This window comes from Heteronotia binoei, chromosome 10 (genome assembly GCF_032191835.1).
Source record: "Heteronotia binoei isolate CCM8104 ecotype False Entrance Well chromosome 10, APGP_CSIRO_Hbin_v1, whole genome shotgun sequence".
Classification (NCBI taxonomy): domain Eukaryota; kingdom Metazoa; phylum Chordata; class Lepidosauria; order Squamata; family Gekkonidae; genus Heteronotia; species Heteronotia binoei.
In genome coordinates this window covers 12,267,903-12,288,206 of record NC_083232.1, presented here as the reverse complement: position 1 = coordinate 12,288,206, position 20,304 = coordinate 12,267,903, and the positions used below count along the sequence as shown (strand labels likewise).

Below are 20,304 nucleotides of genomic sequence, written 5' to 3'. Positions count from 1 at the left end.
TGTGAAGCTGCCTTCTACTGATCAGACCCTTGGTCCAGCAAGGTTGGTGCTACTGTCTACTCAAACTGGCAGTGGCTCCCCAGTGTCTCAGGGAGAGGCCTTTCCCACCACCTGCCACTTGGTCCTTTTTAAAAGGTAAAGGTAGTCGGCAGTTGTTTCCGACTCTGGGGTGACGTTTTCACGGCAGACTTTTTACAGGGCGTCCTTTTTACCGGATGTTAAATACTGGGTTTGAAGAGCCCCGTGGCGCAGAGCGCTAAAGCTGCAGTACTGCAGTCGGAGCCCTCTGCTCACGACCTGAGTTCGATCCCCGGCAGAAGCTGGGTTTTCAGGTAGCCGGCTCCAGGTTGTCTCAGCCTTCCATCTTTCTGAGGTCGGTAAAATAAGTACCCAGCTTGCTGGGGGGAAAGTGTAGAGGACTGGGGAAGGCGATGGCAAGGAAAGGAAAGGTCCCCTGTGCAAGCACCGGTCGTTTCCAACTCTGGGGTGACGCTGCTTTCACAAATGTTTTCACAGCAGACTTTTTACAGGGTGGTTTGCCATTGCCTTCCCCAGACTTTTAAACTTTCCCCCCAGCAAGCTGGGTAGTCATTTGACCAACCTCGGAAGGATGGAAGGCTGAGTCAACCTTGGGCCGGCTACCTGAACCAGCTTTTGCCGGGATCGAACTCAGGTCGTGAGCAGAGTTCAGACCACAGTACTGCAGTGCTGCTGCTTTCCCACTCTGTGCGACAGGGCCGCTAGGCAATGGCAAACCACCCCGTAAAAAGCCTGCCGTGAAAACGCTGTGAAAGCAACGTCACCCCGGAGTCGGAAAGGACCGGTGCTTGCACCTTTACTTTTATAGAAAGATCCCTACGAATGAGAGGGCTGCCCTTGTGGAGCAGGGGCCATCGAAACTGTCAAACATGTTCTCCTCTCGTGCCACTTTTACCAGGAGATACGGGCGAGGTTAATTAGTCCCTTTAATAAGCAGATTTCAGGCCCATACCAGTCTTCCTGACTTCGAGGGCACTAGGAAGTTTCTTATGGGAGTGAACCCACAGACTACAGGTCCTTGGGCAGGACTCTTTTCACGTAAAGTTTGCAATAATCTATTGCAGTGGTGGCCAACCGTCGCTCTCCAGGTATTTTTTTGCCTACAACTCCCATCAGCCCCAGCCAGCATGGCCAATGGCTGGGGCTGATGGGAGTTGTAGGCAAAAAAACATCTGGAGAGCTACCCTGATATATTATGTTCTGAAGCCAAATTTTAATTGCTATTTTATATACCCTATTTCCTACTATTATCTTATGCGATATTCAAATATTTTGTATGTAGAAGAGGATGATGATGATATTGGATTTATATCCCACCCTCCACTCCAAATCTCAGAGTCTCAGAGGGGCTCACAATCTCCTTCACCTCCCCCACAACAACAGACACCCTGTGAGGTGGGTGGGGCTGAGAGAGCTCTGACAGAAGCTGCCCTTTCAAGGACAACCTCTGCCAGAGCTATGGCTGATCCAAGGCCATGCTAGCAGGTGCAAGTGGAGGAGCGGGGAATCAATCCCAGTTCTCCCAGATAAGAGTCCGCTCACTTAACTACTATGGCTGACCCAAGGCCATTCCAGCAGGTGCAAGTGGAGGAGTGGGGAATCAAACCCCGGTTCTCCCAAATAAGAGTCTGCTCACTTAACCACTATGGCTGACCCAAGGCCATTGCAGCAGGTGCAAGTGGAGGAGTGGGGAATCAAACCCGGTTCTCCCAGATAAGAGTCCGCTCACTTAACCACTGTGGCTGACCCAAGGCCATTCCAGCAGCTGCAAGTGGAGGAGTGGGGAATCAAACCCGGTTCTCCCAGATAAGAGTCCACTCACTTAACCACTATGGCTGACCCAAGGCCATTCCAGCAGCTGCAAGTGGAGGAGTGGGGAATCAAACCCGGTTCTCCCAGATAAGAGTCCACCCACTTAACTACTATGGCTGACCCAAGGCCATTCCAGCAGCTGCAAGTGGAGAAGTGGGGAAAAAAACCTGGTTCTCCCAGATAAGAGTCCGCTCACTTAACCACTATGGCTGACCCAAGGCCCTTCCAGCAGGTGCAAGTGGAGGAGTGGGGAATCAAACCCGGTTCTCCCAGATAAGCGTCTGCACACTTAACTACTATGGCTGACCCAAGGCCATCCCAGCAGCTGCAAGTGGAGGAGTGGGGAATCAAACCCAGTTCTCCCAGTTGAGAGTCTGCACACTTAACCACTATGGCTGACCCAAGGCCATTCCAGCAGCTGCAAGTGGAGGAGTGGGGAATCAAACCCGGTTCTCCCAGATAAGAATCCGCCCACTTAACCACTACACCAAACTGGCTCTCTCATGTTATTTTAGCTTTGTTCTTTAGCTTTTGTGGTTTTTCCCCTGATCTGTGCTGGTCGTTGATCGTATTAAAATCGAACTGAACTGAACTACTGGGTCCGACGCATGAGGAGGCTCCTTGCATTGTGATCAAGCGCATCAAGCGCTTTCTTAGCGATACAGCAGCTTTAGTAAGCGACTATGAACTACTGGAAAGCGCTCAGCGAATGCGGTAATATATACAATTGGGCCAGGGGAAACCCAGCCCCCAAGAAGCAGAAAACATCCTGCGGATTGTGCCCTTTTCGGCTCCTTCATTAGAATATGCCTCCTCATTGGCGGAACCTAAGATCCTCTGATACTGTTTCCTGATTGGCCAGTTTGAATTATGCAGCTCATCGGGATGCAGGTCTTTGGATCCTCCGTCTATTGCGTTGCACCTCAAGCTCAGGACACCATGGCCAGCATGTCCGGGCATGCCGTCACATACATAACGCCAGAGATGCCAGGGACTGAACCGGAGAACTTCTGCAACCCAAGAAGAGGGTCTGCCACTGAGCCAAGAAATCCTCTTGGTGGTTCATGCACAGCTGCTTTCCCCCCCATATAAGATTCCCAGATGCCGCCTACCAGACTGTTTCTTCTTTGCAGTCTGCCTCGTCACTCGCCTCGTCTTTTCCACGACCTTGTCCACGCTGCATGGGGAGGGGCGGGGGGGGGAGTGAAAAGGCAATGCTCAAACGAGGTCATCAAGTCGGTTGCAGGTGGAAGAGTGGGGGGGATCAAACCCGGTTCTCCAGATTAGCGTCTGCCCCTCTTAACCACGACACCAAACTAGATTTCAATCAGTAGGCCCAGCACTAGGTTTCCAGCGCCCGAGGCCAAACCTTGCTCTGCTGCCCCTCTTCCACCTGTGGTGTCCTTTTCGCGCGTGCCCCGATGGTGGCATTGATGACGTCACTGACACGCCCCCCCCACATCGCCCAGGCTTCCGGAGTTTTAAGAAATTAGGAATTGGAAGGCTACCATGCCCCCTCATCAACTTCGCCCAGGCTTCCCGACCTTCGGGGAGCCTGGGCAACGTCAGGACCTGAGCGGGCGTGCGGAGAGGGGCGCCTTGTAGCGTCCCTAGGCCAGGTGGCACCCTAGACCGCCTCCTACGCGCTGGCCCTGTCAATCAGTGGAACGGGGCTTCCTTGGTCCCCTGCTCCCATGACAAGTGACCTCCCCACCATAGCTCTTCAGGGACAGAGGATCTCCAGAAACAACACAGAGGAGGGAGCTGGAAGTCTGTTGCAGGAGGGGCGGAACCAGCAAACCACCCCCCCTTCCGTTAGTTGAACACTTTCACGAGATCCAAACCAGCACTTACAAACCAGAGCCCTGTTCCTCGGAGGGAGGTGGACCGCTGCTGAAATGGCTGACCTCGATGGTGAATGGAGAGTCAATCGCAGAGTGGCTGGTGATGATGAGCTGGCGTCTGGCCACGCCCTTCAGGGGCACTTCCGACCCAAAGTCCAGCAGGAGTTCCGGAGAGGCCTCCGACGGCTGCTCGCAGTCGCTGCAGGCAAACGACGGCAGGTGGCGAGTGGTCCCGTGGCCAGAGAGAGGATGGTTTTCCCTAACGGGTGTGGAGGAAAAGCAAGTGTGGTGCTCTGTTATATTCCAGGAAACGTAACCTGGGACAGGGACTTCTTGGTAGTGGCACCGAATCTCTGGAACTCGCTCCCAGGGAGACCCACCTGTCCCCTTCTTTTGCCATCTTCCACCAGCAGAGGAAGAGGGGTTTTTTTGTTTCATTTGGTTTTCCCACAGTGATCCTTCCTTCCTGGCCAAGGTATTAATTGTTTTATGAGGGGATTGTTTAATTGTTTCAAGAGGGGATCGGATAAACATATGCAGCGGAGGTCCATCAGTGGCTATTAGCCACAAGGTATAGATGGAACTCTGTCCGGGGCAGTGATGCTCTGTATTCTTGGTGCTTGGGGGGGCAACAGGGGGAGGGCTTCTGATGTCCTGGCCCCAGTGATGGACCTCCTGATGGCACCTGGTTTTTTTGGCTACTGTGTGTACAGAGTTTTGGACTGAATGGGCCATTGGCCTGATCTAATGCGGCTTCTCTTATGTTCTCTTAGCCACAAGGTATAGATGGAACTCTCTGTCTAGGGCAAATGATGCTCTATATTCTTGGTGCTTTGGAGGGGGGGGCACAGTGGGAGGGCTTCTAGTGTCATGGCCTTACTGATGGACCTCCTGATGGCACCTGGTTTTTTTGGCTACTGTGTGTACAGAGTGTTGGACTGGACGGGCCATTGGCCTGATCTAACATGGCTTCTCTTATGTTCTTATGTGACATAGAGTGTTGGACTGGATGGGCCATTGGCCTGATCCAACATGGCTTCCTTATGTTCTCTTAGCCACAAGGTACAGATGGAACTCTCTGTCTAGGGCAAATGATGCTCTATATTCTTGGTGCTTTGGGGGGGGGGCACAGTGGGAGGGCTTCTAGTGTCCTGGCCTTACTGATGGACCTCCTGATGGCACCTGGATTTTTTGGCTACTGTGTGTACAGAGTGTTGGACTGGACGGGCCATTGGCCTGATCTAACACGGCTTCTCTTATGTTTTTGTATGTATTTTATTTCTGGTTGTAATTTAAAACAACAACGATGCAAGCTCTTTGTTTCTTTTGATGATTTTTCAGGTGCAATTTCAGCATGCGTGACTTAACGTGTCAGCAGCTTGGGTGGGGAGGCAGAAGGGCAAGATACAGGTTGCTAGAGCCAGCAGAATTAAAGGGCAGTGTGGACGAGTGAGGCCAAGAGCAGCGAGGGCAAAGAAGAGAGAGAACTGCTCTGAGAAGACCGGCACTGAGCTATCCCCAGGGCTTTTTTTGAGCAGGAAAGCACAGGAATGCAGTTCTGGCTGGCTTGGCGTCAAGGGGTATGGCCTAATATGTAAATGAGTTCCTGCTGGGCTTTTCCTACAAAAAAGCCGTGTGAAACAATGGTGACATCAGGGGGTATGGCCTAATATGTAAATGAGTTCCTGCTGGGCTTTTCCTACAAAAAAGCCCTGTGTGAAACAATGGTGACATCAGGGGGTATGGCCTAATATGTAAATGAGTTCCTGCTGGGCTTTTCCTACAAAAAAGCCCTGTGTGAAACAATGGTGACATCAGGGGGTATGGCCTAATATGTAAATGAGTTCCTGCTGGGCTTTTCCTACAAAAAAGTCCTGTGTGAAACAATGGTGACATCAGGGGGTATGGCCTAATATGCAAATGAGTTCCTGCTGGGCTTTTCCTACCAAAAGAGCCTTATCACTTTTGCCCAAAATTGTTGAGGGAAGGGATTTTTTTTTTAAAAGATGCTTACTGGAAAAGGAACACAAAACAAGGCAATATGTTTGAGCTCAGCCTGAAACCCCACCATCCTGGAGCGAGGCCTATCTGTTACCTCTCTTCTCCATCCCAAGGTATGGTGTAGGTGACATGCAGCCCTTTTACTTGGCCGGAAATAGAGAGGTAGAGGGGCTCCAGCATATCTCTGATCCTGCAGCAGAGGGTGAGGTCACTTAGTTCGTCCTGTAAGAACGAAAAGGGAAAGAACTGTAAATACAGAGGGAGGATATGATATCAGTAGGATGTGTGTGAGTTCATCGGGAGCAAATCTTTTTTATTTTTTGAGTATTGAGTGTGCGCGTGCGTGCGTGCCTGGAAGTCATAGCTTCCCCCCTCAACTTTTTGTTCCTACAGTATTACATTTGAAAATCAAACAGAAAACCAGTGGAAACATAAATGGATACATTGCTATATCTAATCTAATACAATCCTTCAAAGTCTGTCCTTCACTGCGTGGTTACATAAAACTAACTGATGTTTAACAATTGGTTCTATAATATACATAAGCAACCGAACTATCAAAAATAAATTAACTTTGTATAATATTGATTCTGTGGAGAGCTGACTTCTGGCGACCCCTACTGGGGCCTGGAGGACATTCAGAGAAGTGACTTGATGTAGCCTGCCTCTGCCTCCCAGTTCTGGTATTCCAAGTGTCAGGACCCCGACTCAAGGAACAACTCAGGTCAACAGTTCAGTAGTTTATTCCATGTATCGTAAGGCAGTACATGTCATGAGCCCTGACGAGGAGCTGGAAGGGTTAACAGACCTGGAAGAGTTGCCAGCCAGTTCCTCAGCTGAACAAACAGCAGCTGGCCCATCAATCACTCTCCAGGCACCAGTGTCAGTTGTTGACCATCAATCTCCTCCAAGCTCTCCTCCCATCTCAAGAGTTCGAAGCAGGCTCCAGAAAGAACTTTCAGAGCGAAGACATGAGGCACGCCGATGCTTCAGATCTCTCAGCCCTGAGTTCTAGCAGAGTCACTGCCATCCAGGGAGCAGGCTGATTGAGACGCCCATATAGCTCCCACCCAGAACCTGTTAACCTTGTGGAAGCAACAAGTCAATTCTCTGGCTTGCATCCACGCTCCTTCCTGATCCTGACCTGCTTGATTTCCTTGGCACCCTGCCCCTTTGGCTTTTGGACATTGACTTCTGATTCCGGTTTGTGATTCTGCATTGGTGACTTGGCTCCTGCTTGACTTCCCGGACTTTGACCTTGGACTGGCTTTGGACTCCTGCCTACCTGCCTGCACCCTGAGAACGTGACAGTACACCAGATCCTCGCTAAGACTGATATCTTAGCTCAATGCCTCTCTATTTAACCCCTCGCCCTAACTGTTACAATTCAAGTGCAAAGCGCGACAAAGCAACAGTGGCTTTTGGCGGTACCCACTCCCCCCAAGTCTTGGAGTCCAGGTGGTTATCTGTACTTCATTAGCGGCTGACCTTGGTCAGTAGAAATAGCTTCAATAAATAAGTTCCTCAGATAAGGATGCAGAAAGCAAGATGAGCTAAGCAGGAATGCATTCAAGCCAAATAGTACTGTTACAACAAAACCATGGCGAGAGGGATACAGAGAGGAGAACTCTTGACACCAAGGAGGTCTCCCATCCAAGCACTTGTCAGAGTCTGCCCTGCTTAGCCTCCAAGCTCTATTGAAATCAGATTTGCCTGGGCTATCCAGCTCAGGAATCAGGCGCAAATCTTGATCCAACCGTACTGAGTTTTGCCAAGTGGTAAAAGGACACACACACCCCTCCTGAAATTATACACAAGTTTGGAATAGGACCTGGTCCACTGAAACACCACAAGAAAAACAGAGGACAGTTTTCCCGGGGGGGGGGGCAGGGGGGGAGGATGGGATCCATACAAACACTGTAAGTCTGTTTCGGACAAGGCAGTTTCTACATCGCTCAACACAGGCATTCCCACGTTTTTGAGCCTGTGGGCACCTCGGGAATTTTGACACAGCACGGTGGCTGCAGCCACGAAACGGCCGCTTCAGGCGGCGGAGCCAGCCGCCCAAGGACTGCCGCAGCTTCACTTCAGTCACACGGTGCAGATCCCTGTGCTCGGCTGGCAGCTGCTGCCCAAGCAACACTTTCGGAAAAAAAAATCTGTACGGCCAATCCAATCTCAAGCGGCCAACCAGAAGCCTTGCTGAACAAATGCCCCAGCTAGCCCCACCCACTCGTTTAAAGACATTTGGTGGGTGCCACAAAAGGTGCTGTCTGGTGCCATGGCACCCACGGGAACCACACTGAGGACTCCTGCCTTAACATACAGTCTTTAAAAGCTCATACTTTGCTTCAGCTCTGTTTCTGACTTTTGTTGGGTTTTGGATTTCTGTCACCCCAGCCCTGTGGCGCTGGTCACTAGATGTCCCATTTTGTTGACTGTACTTGACTTGCACTCCGCAATCCATCTTGCATCTCAGTGAGGAAGGGTAGGGTAGGGTAGGGTAGGGTAGGGTAGGAAAAGGAAAAGGAAAAGGAAAAGGAAAAGGAAAGGGGAAAGGAATATATTCCGCCAGGTTTGGGGGTGAGGCGACGGACATCTATCCATCTACTAGATCGGTTGGCCTCCCCTACTGTACTTTGCTGCTGTACGGCTATGCTACTCTTTTGTGCTATTAGTGCCATCCTGCTATGTTATCCTGTTATAGCATCATGCTGGACTACCCTGTTGCACTTTATTCAAGGTTGTAACTGGCTTTTTAAATTGTGATTGTAATTTTATTGGGATTTTATCGCTATTTATGTTGTATTCCGCTCTGAGCCCCCAAATGGGGGAATGGGCGGAATATAAATAAGCTAATAATAATAGGAAGGGGAGGGGAGGGGAGGGGAGGGGAGGGGAGGGGAGGGAAGGAAGGAAGGAAGGAAGGAAGGAAGGAAGGAAGGAAGGAAGGAAGGAAGGAAGGAAGGAAGGAAGGAAGGAAGGAAGGAAGGAAGGAAGGAAGGAAGGAAGGAAGGAAGGAAGGAAGGAAGGAAGGAAGGAAGGAAGGAAGGAAGGCGTCTACTCTTGGAAAGGCATTTTGCCATTAAACCGCTGCAAATGAAGCCACAGAGGAAGTAATTGTTTTTAATACTAACCTTAGTGCTAGCGATTAGTTCCAGACAAAATTCCTTCTCTTCGTTTGGGCCCAAAATCCCGCTTTCTGGAGAGATGCTAACCTGACAGGAAGGGGCCTGACTTCCCAGGAGCTGTCAAAACAAACAGGAATCCCTGGTCAACAGAGGTCTGTCTGCCTGGAGGGGGGAAGTCTGCCTGCGGAGACTGCTGGGCAGCAGTCTTTGTCAGTCATCTCCTCGGTCCCTAAGGTGCTTGCTGGATTTGAATCTTGCTGTTCGAGGAGGAGAAGAGTTGGATTTTATACCCCGCTCTTCTCTACCTTAAGGAGCCTCGGAGCAGTTTATAATCTCCCTCCCCTCCTCTCCCTGCAACAGGCACCTTGTGAGGCAGGTGGAGCTGAGAGAGCACTGAGAGAACCGTGACTGACCCGAGGCCACCCAGCAGGCTTCCTGGGGAAGAGGAGGGAGGAATCAAACCCAGCTCTCCAGATTAGAGTCTAACAAGGTTTGAGTCCCGTGAGGACCAAGAAGGTTTTGTTCAAGGTATGAGCTTTCATGCGCAGGCACGCTTCCTTAGTGTGTGTGCACATTAAAGCTCATACCTTGAATCAAGCTTTGCCAGTCTTCAAGGACTCTGACTTTATTCTACTGCTTCCGACCAGCACAGCTGCCCTTGTTCTCCAGCCAGCGCTGGCTGCAAAGTTCAGACATGAAACGGAGACCCAGCAGAAGGGAAGTTTAGTTGCTAATGCATCAGCAGGAGCTGGATTGTGCCGATTGGGTTGGCTGCTACTGTCCTGTTCCCAAGGCGCAAAAAGCTTCGAACACATGAAGATGCCTCAGACTGAATCAGACCATCAGTCCATCTAGGTCAGTATTGTCTACTCAAGATTGGTAGCATCTCACCAGGGTCTCAGGCAGAGGTCTTTCACATCACCAAGTTAGGGCCCTTTTCTTTTTAACTGCAGGTGCTGGGGATTGAACCTGGGACCTTCTGCATGCCAAGCAGATTCTCTACCCCTAAGCCATGGCTCCTCCCCTGAATGGAATTCTCATGCGTAGTTGCCTTATACTGAATCATACCACTGGTCCATCCAAGTCAGTATTGTCTATTCAGACTGGCAGCAGCTGTGGTAGAGGTCCTTCATGTCACCTACTATATCATCCTTTTAGTAGGAGGTGCTGGGTATTGAACCTGGGATCTTCTGCATTGCCAAGCAGAGGCTCTACCACTAAGCCATGGCCCCTTCTTACATGTAGTTGCCTTCTGCTGAATCAGACCACTGGTCCATCCAAGTCAGTATCGTCGACTCAGACTGGCAGTGGCTCCCCAGGGTCTCTGGTAGAGGTCCTTCACATCATCTACCATATCCTCCTTTTAACAGGAGATGCCGGGGATTGAACCTGGGACCTTCTGCATGCAAAGCAAAGGCACTTCCACTGAGCCATGGTCCATCCCTGGCTCTTGGGTCAGGACAAGCGCCACAAGTAGCAAAACGGACATGCAGGATCCAACTTCATATTCACAGCTGTTATCCCAGGGCAGGGGTGGCCAAACTGTGGCTCTTTCACACATGTGGCTCTTTCACACATATTGTGTGGCTCTTGAAGCCCCCACCACCCCATTGGCTGGTCTGAAGAAGGCATTTCTCCCATTAAATAATGTCTCCAAGCCAAGCCAGCCAGTGGCTTGTAGAATGCATTTAAAGTTAACGTTGCTTACTTTCCAGAGAAAGAGAGCCAGTTTGGTGTAGTGGTTAAGTGTGCAGACTATTATCTGAGAGAACTGGGTTTGATTCCCCACTCCTCCACTTGCAGCTGCTGGAATGGCCTTGGGTCAGCCATAGTGGTTAAGTGAGCGGACTCTTATCTGGAAAAACCAGGTTTGATTCCCCACTCCTCCACTTGCAGCTGCTGGAATGGCCTTGGGTCAGCCATAGTGGTTAAGTGCGCAGACTCTTATCTGGGAGAACCGGGTTTGATTCCCCACTCCTCCACTTGCACCTGCTAGCATGGCCTTGGGTCAGCCATAGCTCTGGCAGGAGTTGTCCTTGAAAGGGCAGCTGCTGGGAGAGCCCTCTCAGCCCCACCCACCTCACAGGGTGTCTGTTGTGGGGGGAGAAGGCATAGGAGATTGTAAGCCGCTCTGAGTCTCTGATTCAGAGAGAAGGGCGGGGTATAAATCTGCAGTCATCTTCTTCTTCTTTCCGCTTCTCCCTCCCTTCCCCTCCCCATCTATTTGCCTGCCTCCCTCCCTGCCTTCCTTCCCTGTCTTGCAGCTCTCAAACATCTGCCGTTTATTCTACGTGGCTCTTACATTGAGCAAGTCTGGCCACCCCTGGACTAGGGCTTCAGGTGGGTGGGGGCAGTCCTCTGGCACAGCAGGGAGGCCATTTTAAGCCCCTGCCCCAGGTGCTGCACGGCTTACCTCCCCCCATTTGTAGCACGACGGCAGCAGCATCTGGTTAAACAGCTTGACTGTGGCTTTCGCCGGAATCCCGAGGAAGAGCTCATCGAAGTATAAGCTGCTCGACAGCAGGCACACGCGGGGCGTCTGGACTTCCGCAAAAACAGGGATGTGGCTGGAAACAGAGAGATTAAGTTGCTGGGGGTCAAGTCCAGAGAGGAGGCGCGTTGGTCTGCCGGAGTAAAACTAAGACGCAGGGGTTTCGCGCCTGAAATGTGATTTAGGGTTTCCATCAGCAGAAAGAGGCGTGCGTCTGATGAGTGAACAAGGGGACGGTGGCTCGGTGGCAGAGGATCTGCTTGGCGTGCAGAAGGTCCCAGGTTCAATCCCCGGCATCTCCAGCTAAAAGGACCTCTGCCACAGACCTGGAGAGCCACTGCCAGTTGAAGTAGACAACGCTGACTGTGATGGACCAGCAATCCCATTCAGCAGAAGGCAGCTTCGTGCCTGTGATTTGGGCCAATGTGTCCCTCCCACAACACCCTCCCACTTTGCCCCCCGTTGTGTTCCAGGGGCTCCACTGGCCCCTACCCCCAAAGGTATGATTTGGGGAGCAGGCACAGCCAGAGGTGGCGCGCGGAAGCAAGCAGGGTAGGCGGCTGCCTAGGGCACCGCTGGGTGCCCCCTCTCTCCCCTGATAAGCCAGACCCGGGGCTTGTGTCCTGCACTCCTTGCGGGAGCGCGATACACAAGCATTGGCTCTCCCTGCCTCTGGGGGAGCTGGGGGGAGGCACTGCGCAGATGTCTACCTTGAGCGGCAGAACCTTTAGCACCAGCCCTGGGCACAGCAGACTACAATGGGGGAGGGGTGCTTTAGTGTGGCAGTCGCTTTGAGGAATCGCAGCCCACTTCATCCGGTTGTCCAGTTTATCAGGTTGGCAGACACGTTAATGCCAGCAACAACACTTGTGAATTACTGTTCAGCTTCTCTTGCATTTAATATTAAAAACATTACATCCTACATTTCTTGAGCCCATAGCCTTCTGATCATATGTAAGTCCCAACCGTTCCATTCATCTTGCCGCTGCTTGTGGTTTCACACCCTCAGCAGTTAGAATGTTCAGGGACATTCCAGGACGTCACAGCAGCTCGACCAAACAATGCCCAGAGGTGTCCCCTTCGCCAAATGCCCTAGCGGTGTGCAGCCCAAACAGCTGCAGTTACCATGCAATGGCATTGCTGATAACAATCCCATTTTCTATCCAAGAAACCACCAAACGGATGAGAACTTATCCTGTATAAGATGAGAACTTATCCTGAACTTGGCTTCTCTTATGTTCTTATCAGCTTTAAGAGGGGGTTGGATAAAAATATGGAGCAGAGGTCCATCAGTGGCTGTTAGCCACAGTATGTGTATGTATATATATATATATATATATATATATATATATATATATATATATATATATATATATATATATATATATATATATGTGTGTGTGTGTGTGTGTGTACACACACATATATTGGCCACTGTGACACAGAGTGTTGGACTGGATGGGCCATTGGCCTGATCCAACATGACTTCTCTTATGTTCTTATGTTCTTGTGTATTCTTTTCTCCCTCCTCCAAAAATTCCAGACAGCCATCAGACAACTGGTAGAATGGAATAGAAGAAGAAGACTGCAAATTTATACCCCGCCCTTCTCTCTGAATCAGAGACTCAGAGCAGCTTACAATCTCCGTTATCTTCTCCCCCCACAATAGACACCCTGTGAGGTGGATGGGGCTGAGAGAGTTCTCCCAGCAGCTGCCCTTTCAAGGACAACTCCTGCAAGAGCTATGGCTTACCCAAGGCCATTCCAGCAGGTGCAAGTGGGGAATCAAACCCGGTTCTCCCAGATAAGAGCTCTCAAACTGGAATAGGCTTGCTCCATTTCACTTCCTCACCTTCCCTTCCCGTTTTCCACCTCCATCTCTAACACGGTGTGAAGGCTTTGGCAAACATAGGATCTAAACAAAACGGACACGGTGCAGCTGCCGAGGGGACCCAGTTCTCCACGCGGCGGTTCGATTGTGAACGGAGAGACCTGCAGAGGTGAAAATCAGATCCAATGCAGATGAGCACACAGATGTTTGGCAGAGGGCTTTTCGGAATGCTCAACTGATTCCTGATTTCTTTTGACAGTCGATCTAACGGCACTGGAATTGGCTTGGACATGGCTCTTCCATATGTGTCCACCCTCTGCGTTTCCGTAGTTGTGGAGCCAGTTCATTTTCTTCCCCACATGCCTTAAATAATCAAGATTTTGAAGGGGTGGTGATCTGTGACATCACAGCATCCCCCCTTCCTTTTTTAAAAAAACCTGATCCTAAAATATCGATAAATTAATTTGCCATTCTAACGACACGTTAAGCCAGTTCTCTGAATTTCAGGCTTTCATTTTTTTAAAAAGTAAGTCTCTACTCTGATCTCCCAGATATACAGAAAAAGGCAAATCTCCACAACTGAAAGGACCAGAGACTTACTTTATTTTTTTAATGAAAGCTGGGAACTCAGAGAACTTGCTTGACCTACTATTACAACAGTATATCGATATATCAGTATTTTAGACATTTTTTAAAAAAATTAAAACAAAAGTGGAGGATAGAGAGGGAGTGATTCGCAGATAATAACAGTCCAGTCATCCGAAAGCGGGCAGGAGGTGGGTATGAGAGGGCAGGAGAAAGAAAACGAACAAAATTACACCCAATGGAAATGACGACTAAAACTGGCTTCCAGAAAAAGATCAGTGTAAAAGTGGTCTCAAAACAACCGGGGATGGGGAGAATTGGTGCGGGGGGGGGGGGGGGAATTTAAAAAGCTGAAATGAAAACTAAAGTTGCAAAAATGCATGCAGAAATCAGGAGATAAACCAAAGCAGCACAGACCAGAACTGACGAAGAAACCCACACCACGATTAAAGTCCTGCGAGAGTCCCGCATGCAAATCCCAGCTCAGCTCAGCCACCCGGTAACCCTGCTGGCTAGTCCAACAGATGATCCAGCTGGAGAAGCTCCTACTGTAGCACACCTCTTCGCTCCTTTCAGCGAGGCTAGCTGGACTTTCCTGCATCTTCCACCTTCCCGGCAGCTGGCTGAGGTTGGAGATCTCAAACTTGCACAACACGGCTTCTCCTGCTTTCACCAGGCCCAAATTGAATGTTGGCACGTCAATGGAAAGATGAGGCCCCTGGGGATTGGGGAACAAAATAAGCAGGCTGGTAACTGCACTGAGTGCCCAAAAGGTGGCGCCCAACAAATGATATTCTGCATGACTCGGCAATAGAACTCTCTTCGGGCGGATTAAGATGGGGAGCCCCAGGGGTGGAATTCTAGCAGGAGCTCCTTTGCATATTAGGCCACACACCCCGATGTAGCCAATCTTCCAAGAGCTTACAGAAAAGAGCCTTGTAAGCTCTTGGTGGATTGGCTAAATCAGCGGTGTGTGGCCTAATATGCAAAGGAGTTCCTACTAGAATTCCACCCCTGGGGAGCCCTGTTAGTCGGTCTGTCTCTTCAGGTGGGCGGCCAGGCCAGATAAAAAGTGGCAAGCGTCAGGTTCGTAGCCAGTGGTGAAAGGCATCCTTTGCAAAGACAGCTACTAAGGATGGCAGAAGAAGACTAAGACGATAACTGGATTTATATCCTGCCCTCCACTCTGAATCTTAGAGCAGCTTACAATCTCCTATATCTTCTCCCCCCCACAATAGACACCCTGTGAGATAGGTGGGGCTGAGAGAGCTCTTCCAGAAGCTGCCCTTTCAAGGACAACCTCTGCCAGAGCTATGGCTGACCCAAGGCCATTCCAGCAGTGGCAAGTGGAGGAGTGGGGAATCAAACCCAGTTCTCCCAGATAAGGGTCCGCTCACTTCACCACTATGGCTGGCCCAAGACCATTCCAGCAGGTGCAAGTAGAGGAGTGGGGAATCAAACCCGGTTCTCCCAGATAAGGGTCCGCTCACTTCACCACCATGGCTGACCCAAGGCCATTCCAGCAAGTGCAAGTGGAGGAGTGGGGAATCAAACCCGGTTCTCCCAGATAAGAGTCCGCAACCTTAACCACTACACCAAGCTGGCTCTCAAAATGTGGTGACAGCTTGGTCTCCATGTCCTCTTTGTCCATCGTCTGTCAGCCACAGCAGAAAACAGGATGCTGGATTAGATGGCACACTGGTTTGATCCAACATGGCTGCTCTCACCTTTGTCCCAGATTCAGTCTCCAGCAATAAAGATCTTAAATAGCAATGGTGAGGAACAGCCATGCAACCAAAACAAGGCCTGGGCCCACGCCGGAAAGATCTCCACCTGCCAGGAGCTGCTCCAACTCATGTTGCGAATGCTCGAGGCCTTGGACGCCCAAGGGAGAGGTGATCTCATCCCCAGCACCCAAAGGAGAGAGGTGAAGTGGTCTTTTTAAGAATTCAGAGTGGATTGCATAAGAACATAAGAGAAGCCATGTTGGATCAGGCCAATTGCCCATCCAGTCCAACACTCTGTGGCACGCAGTGGCCAAAAAAAACCCCAAGTGCCATCAGGAGGTTCACAAATGGGGCTAGAAGCCCTTCCACTTTGCCCCCCCGCCCCCAAGCACCAAGAATACAGAGCATCACTGCCCCAGACAGAGAGTTCCAACAATACGCTGTGGCTAATAGCCACTGATGGGCCTCTGCTCCATATTTTTATCCAGTCCCCTCTTGAAGCTGTCTATGCATGTAGCTGCCACCACCTCCTGTGGCAGTGAATTCCACATGTTAATCACCCTTTGGGTGAAGAAAGACTTCCTTTTAGCCGTTCTAACCCGACTGCTCAGCAATTTCATTGAATGCCCATGAGTTCTTGTATTGTGAGAAAGGGAGAAAACTGCAGCATCTCTGCAGGGGATGGCAATTCATCCTGCTGCTTTGGCGGGGGCGGAAAGGATTCAGTCCTCACCTTGTCCCTTTTTGAAGCAGAAACAAACAGCATGGAGGAGCTGAAGCTGCTTCCTACCTTAAAATCAGCTTCCACATGTAAGATAACCGGCTCCGAGCAGTGGTTGATATTACATGGCAAGTTGTGAACGGAATGTCCGGGTTTCCCCCCCGAAATAATGAACTCGAAGTCCCGGGATTCGTTTGGCTCTAGGGGAAGAAGAAAAAAGAAGAGGAAGTTTTTATACTCTGCTAAGGAGTCTCAAAGCGGCTTACCATCTCCTTGTCAAGCATGGTGAAATTCCGTTGATAATTGATTGTTTTAGGGTCCTGCCTAAACCTGGTCTGTGAAGTATCATGGAGGATCCAACGTTGTTAGCTTGTTATTCTTTCCCTTCCCTGTCTTGCTTTATGGTTTATAATTAGAAGTAGTGAGAAATGAAACCAAGTAATCAGCACCTTCCCATACATTCCTGTAAGGGAGTACGAGACATCTGGGGAAGGCAAGGACGAAGTCCTGATGACACTATGGGAGCGTAGACATTTATGATAGTTTATGTGTGAATGCTACCCCGCACCCCCTATCAATGTATTGGCAGCATTACTCTCAAGAACCCGTTACACCAAAGTATCAGTCTATCAATAAAGTAGTCTTTGTATCAACTTCGACTCGTCATTGAACCCGCATGCTTGACACTCCTTCCCTTCCTCTCCCCGTAACAGGCACCCCGTGAGGCAGGTGCGGCTAAGACGCTCTAGAAAGAACTGTGACTGGCCCAAGGTCAGCCAGCTGGCTGCATGGGAAGGAGTGGGGAATCCAACTGGGTCTCTACATTAGAGTCAGCTGTTCTTAGCCACTACACCAGGGATGTCAAACTCATTTGTTATGAGGGCCGGATCTGACATAAAAGAGACCTTGTTGGGCCGGGCCATGGGTGTACCTATTTAAGATTAGATAGCAGAGATATAAAAAACTTAAAACATGCTTAAAACGTTAGCACTCTTAAATGTGCTTTCTTTGTATTTCTCCCATGAGATCCAGGGAACTGGGCAAAGGAAGCTCTGGCTCTTTCCTTCCTTCCCTAGGGACTTTGGCAGAGGAAGGAGGGGAAGCCTCAGTCAATAGAAGGAAGAGAGGCTTGGCTGAGTAGCTCTGCTGTGCGATTGAGAGAGCCTGGCAAAGCAAGCCATTCCTCCCAATAAAGAAAATAGAGATTTTGTTCTGTAGCTCCTGTGCAACGGAGCAAGGCTTGCAAAGCAAGCTGTTATGCAGAAGGAAGCAAGATATAGAGAGAAGGAAGCAGATGACAACCAGTTGCTCGGGGGCCTGATAGGAGCCCTCCAGGGGCCTGATTCGGCCCCCGAACTACATGTTTGACACCCCTGCACTACACCATGCTCACAGAAAACAGATAAAACCTAAACACTTCCTCAAGCGCAATGGATTCAACTGAAGCACAAGCTTGGTATTAATTATTTTTGTCAATCGCAGCAGCCGGTGATGTTTAATTGCGCTTGTTTCCGACGCAAGAGGCAGAAAAATACTTTACCCAGCTTCCCCTTGTAAGGTTCCACTTCGGCTATGTCGCAGTCGCTGATCTTCCCCCATGTAAACTTGACTGGTGACTTGCTGTTATTACGCATCTGAGAATTCAAACGTAAAAACTGCAATGAACGCTGGTTCTATGCCTCAAATCCTGACTTCCGGTTTACCGGCTAAACCACTGCATACGATGGACAGTGCAAACTTAAGCAGAGTTACTCCAGTCTAAACCCACTTAAAGGAATACACAGAGAGAATCAAATAGTAGGCAGCTAGATTTGAATCCAGGACCACTTTAAGGTCTAACAGGATTTGCAAGGTATGAGCTTTCCAGAGTCAAGGGGCTCTGCCACGTTCTCATTCCCCTTGCCTATGTGTCTCTATTGCTTCAAAGTTTTTTTCCCACACACACACATTTTGGTTTCCCCCTAGTGGTCGAATGGATATTATATCGCTGTATGCCTGGCATAAAAAGCTGCAGATGTATATTATATTGTTGTATATCATATTGCTTTATGTCTAGGGTAAAAACCCACAGATTCAAACTGGAGGTTTTTATGCCAGACATACAGCGATGTAATCTCAAACCGGCAACTAGAGGGAGCGAAACGTGTGGAAAAGAACCCCTCTCCCAACCCATAGGGACACACGAGCAAAGAAAACGAGAGAGCTCAAGGCTCCCGTATCTGACGAAGGGAGCTTTGACTCTTGAAAGCTCATACCCCAGTATTGGTCTCTAAGGTGGTACTGGATTCAATCTAGCTGTTCTACTGCAGACCAGCTCAGCTACATGCTGAAACAAAGTTTAGGAAGAAACCTTAAATGTCATTATTATGTAAAGTTTTGTGTGTGTGTGTGTGTGTGTGTGTATGCCTTCCTATTTTTATCCAATGGGTAAGGATTTTAACATACACGCATACTTGATCTGATCTGAAATAGCTAAATCCCCTAATCTGAAATAGCTCAATTCAGCTCATGGCAGGGCCAGACTGGAGATTTCCAAGAAGTACTTTCTGGCCTGAGCTGCTGAAGCATTTCAGGAGGCAAAAGCAGAGAGATGCAGCACACGTTTGCAGGCTGCGATATAGATGGACATTACGCTTAAATCAGCATTGCTGCTCGTGTTATGAACAGTATTCTCTAATCAACACTGTTAAAAACACACACACACACACACACACACACACGCAACCTGCCATATTTTGCAACTCCGACTGTAACCCAAATCAAGGCCTCAGGAGGAAAGATAACAATGTCACGGTGCATGTATATGCTGACTCCGGGTTGAATCCTGACAACTTTTTCATTCAATCTTGGGCAACTTTCTTCCTTATTAGGGCCCCCATCCTAGCTGGCTTTTGTCCATGCAAGCTTCAACATCCCCAGCACAGCCACTTTCTTGGTCAAAGGGGACCTCCTCCCTTCATTTTTCAGCAGTGAAACCGCTGGTCAGAGGACCCAGATCAAATAATAATAATAATAATAGAAATAATATTTAATTTGTATTTAATTTGGGCATTCGCTGAAATTGCTGAGTAGTCGGGTTAAAACAGATAAAAGGAAGTCCTTCTTCACCCGAAGTGATTAACATGTGGAATTCACTGCCACAGGAGGTGGTGGCGGCTACAAGCGTAGCCAGCTTCAAGAGGGGATTGGAAAAACATGTGGAGCAGAGGTCCATCAGTGGCTGTTAGTCACAGCGTATTGTTGGAATTCTCTGTCTGGGGCAGTGATGCTCTGTATTCTTGGAGCTTGGGGAGGGGCAAAGTGGAAGGGCTTCTAGCCCCACTTGTGAACCTCCTGATGGCACTTGGGGGTTTTTTTGCCACTGTGTGCCACAGAGTGTTGGACTGGATGGGAAAAGTCCAGAAAAGGGCAACTAGAATGATTAAAGGGTTGGAACACTTTCCCTATGAAGAAAGGTTAAAACGCTTGGGGCTCTTTAGCTTGGAGAAACGTTCGCTGTGAGGTGACATGATAGAGGTTTACAAGGTTATGCATGGGATGGAGAAAGCAGAGAAAGAAGTACTTTTCTCCCTTTCTCACAATACAAGAACTCATGGGTATTCAATGAAATTGCTGAGCAATCAGGTTAGAACGGATAAAAGGAAGTCCTTCTTCACCCAAAGGGTGATTAACATGTGGAATTCACTGCCTCAGGAGGTGGTGGCAGCTACATGCATAGACAGCTTTAAGAGGGGATTGGATAAAAATATGGAGCAGAGGTCCATCAGTGGCTATTAGCCACAGTATATATATATGTGTGTGTGTGTGCGTATGTATGTATATGTGTGTGTGTGTATATACAGGCACACATATATTGGTCACTGTGTGACACAGAGTGTTGGACTGGATGGGCCATTGGCCTGATCCAACATGGCTTCTCTTATGTTGTTATGTGACACAGAGTGTTGGACTGGATGGGCCATTGGCCTGATCCAACATGGCTTCTCTTATGTTCTTATGTGACACAGAGTGTTGAACTGGATGGGCCATTGGCCTGATCCAACGTAGCTTCTCTTATGTTCTTATGTGACACAGAGTGTTGGACTGGATGGGCCATTGGCTTGATCTAACGTGGCTTCTCTT

General features: G+C 49.4%; 1 protein-coding gene across 1 annotated transcript in view; it reads right to left on the bottom strand.

The window, feature by feature from the left end:
• Positions 1-20,304, bottom strand: part of DLEC1 (DLEC1 cilia and flagella associated protein) — a 97,243-nt gene that overhangs the window by 24,276 nt on the left and 52,663 nt on the right. The window contains 9 exon segments of the mRNA XM_060247984.1: positions 2,964-3,028; positions 3,706-3,894; positions 5,791-5,918; positions 8,834-8,944; positions 11,241-11,394; positions 13,171-13,310; positions 14,294-14,452; positions 16,252-16,382; positions 17,723-17,816. Of these exon segments, the coding sequence (XP_060103967.1) occupies positions 2,964-3,028; positions 3,706-3,894; positions 5,791-5,918; positions 8,834-8,944; positions 11,241-11,394; positions 13,171-13,310; positions 14,294-14,452; positions 16,252-16,382; positions 17,723-17,816 (1,171 nt within the window).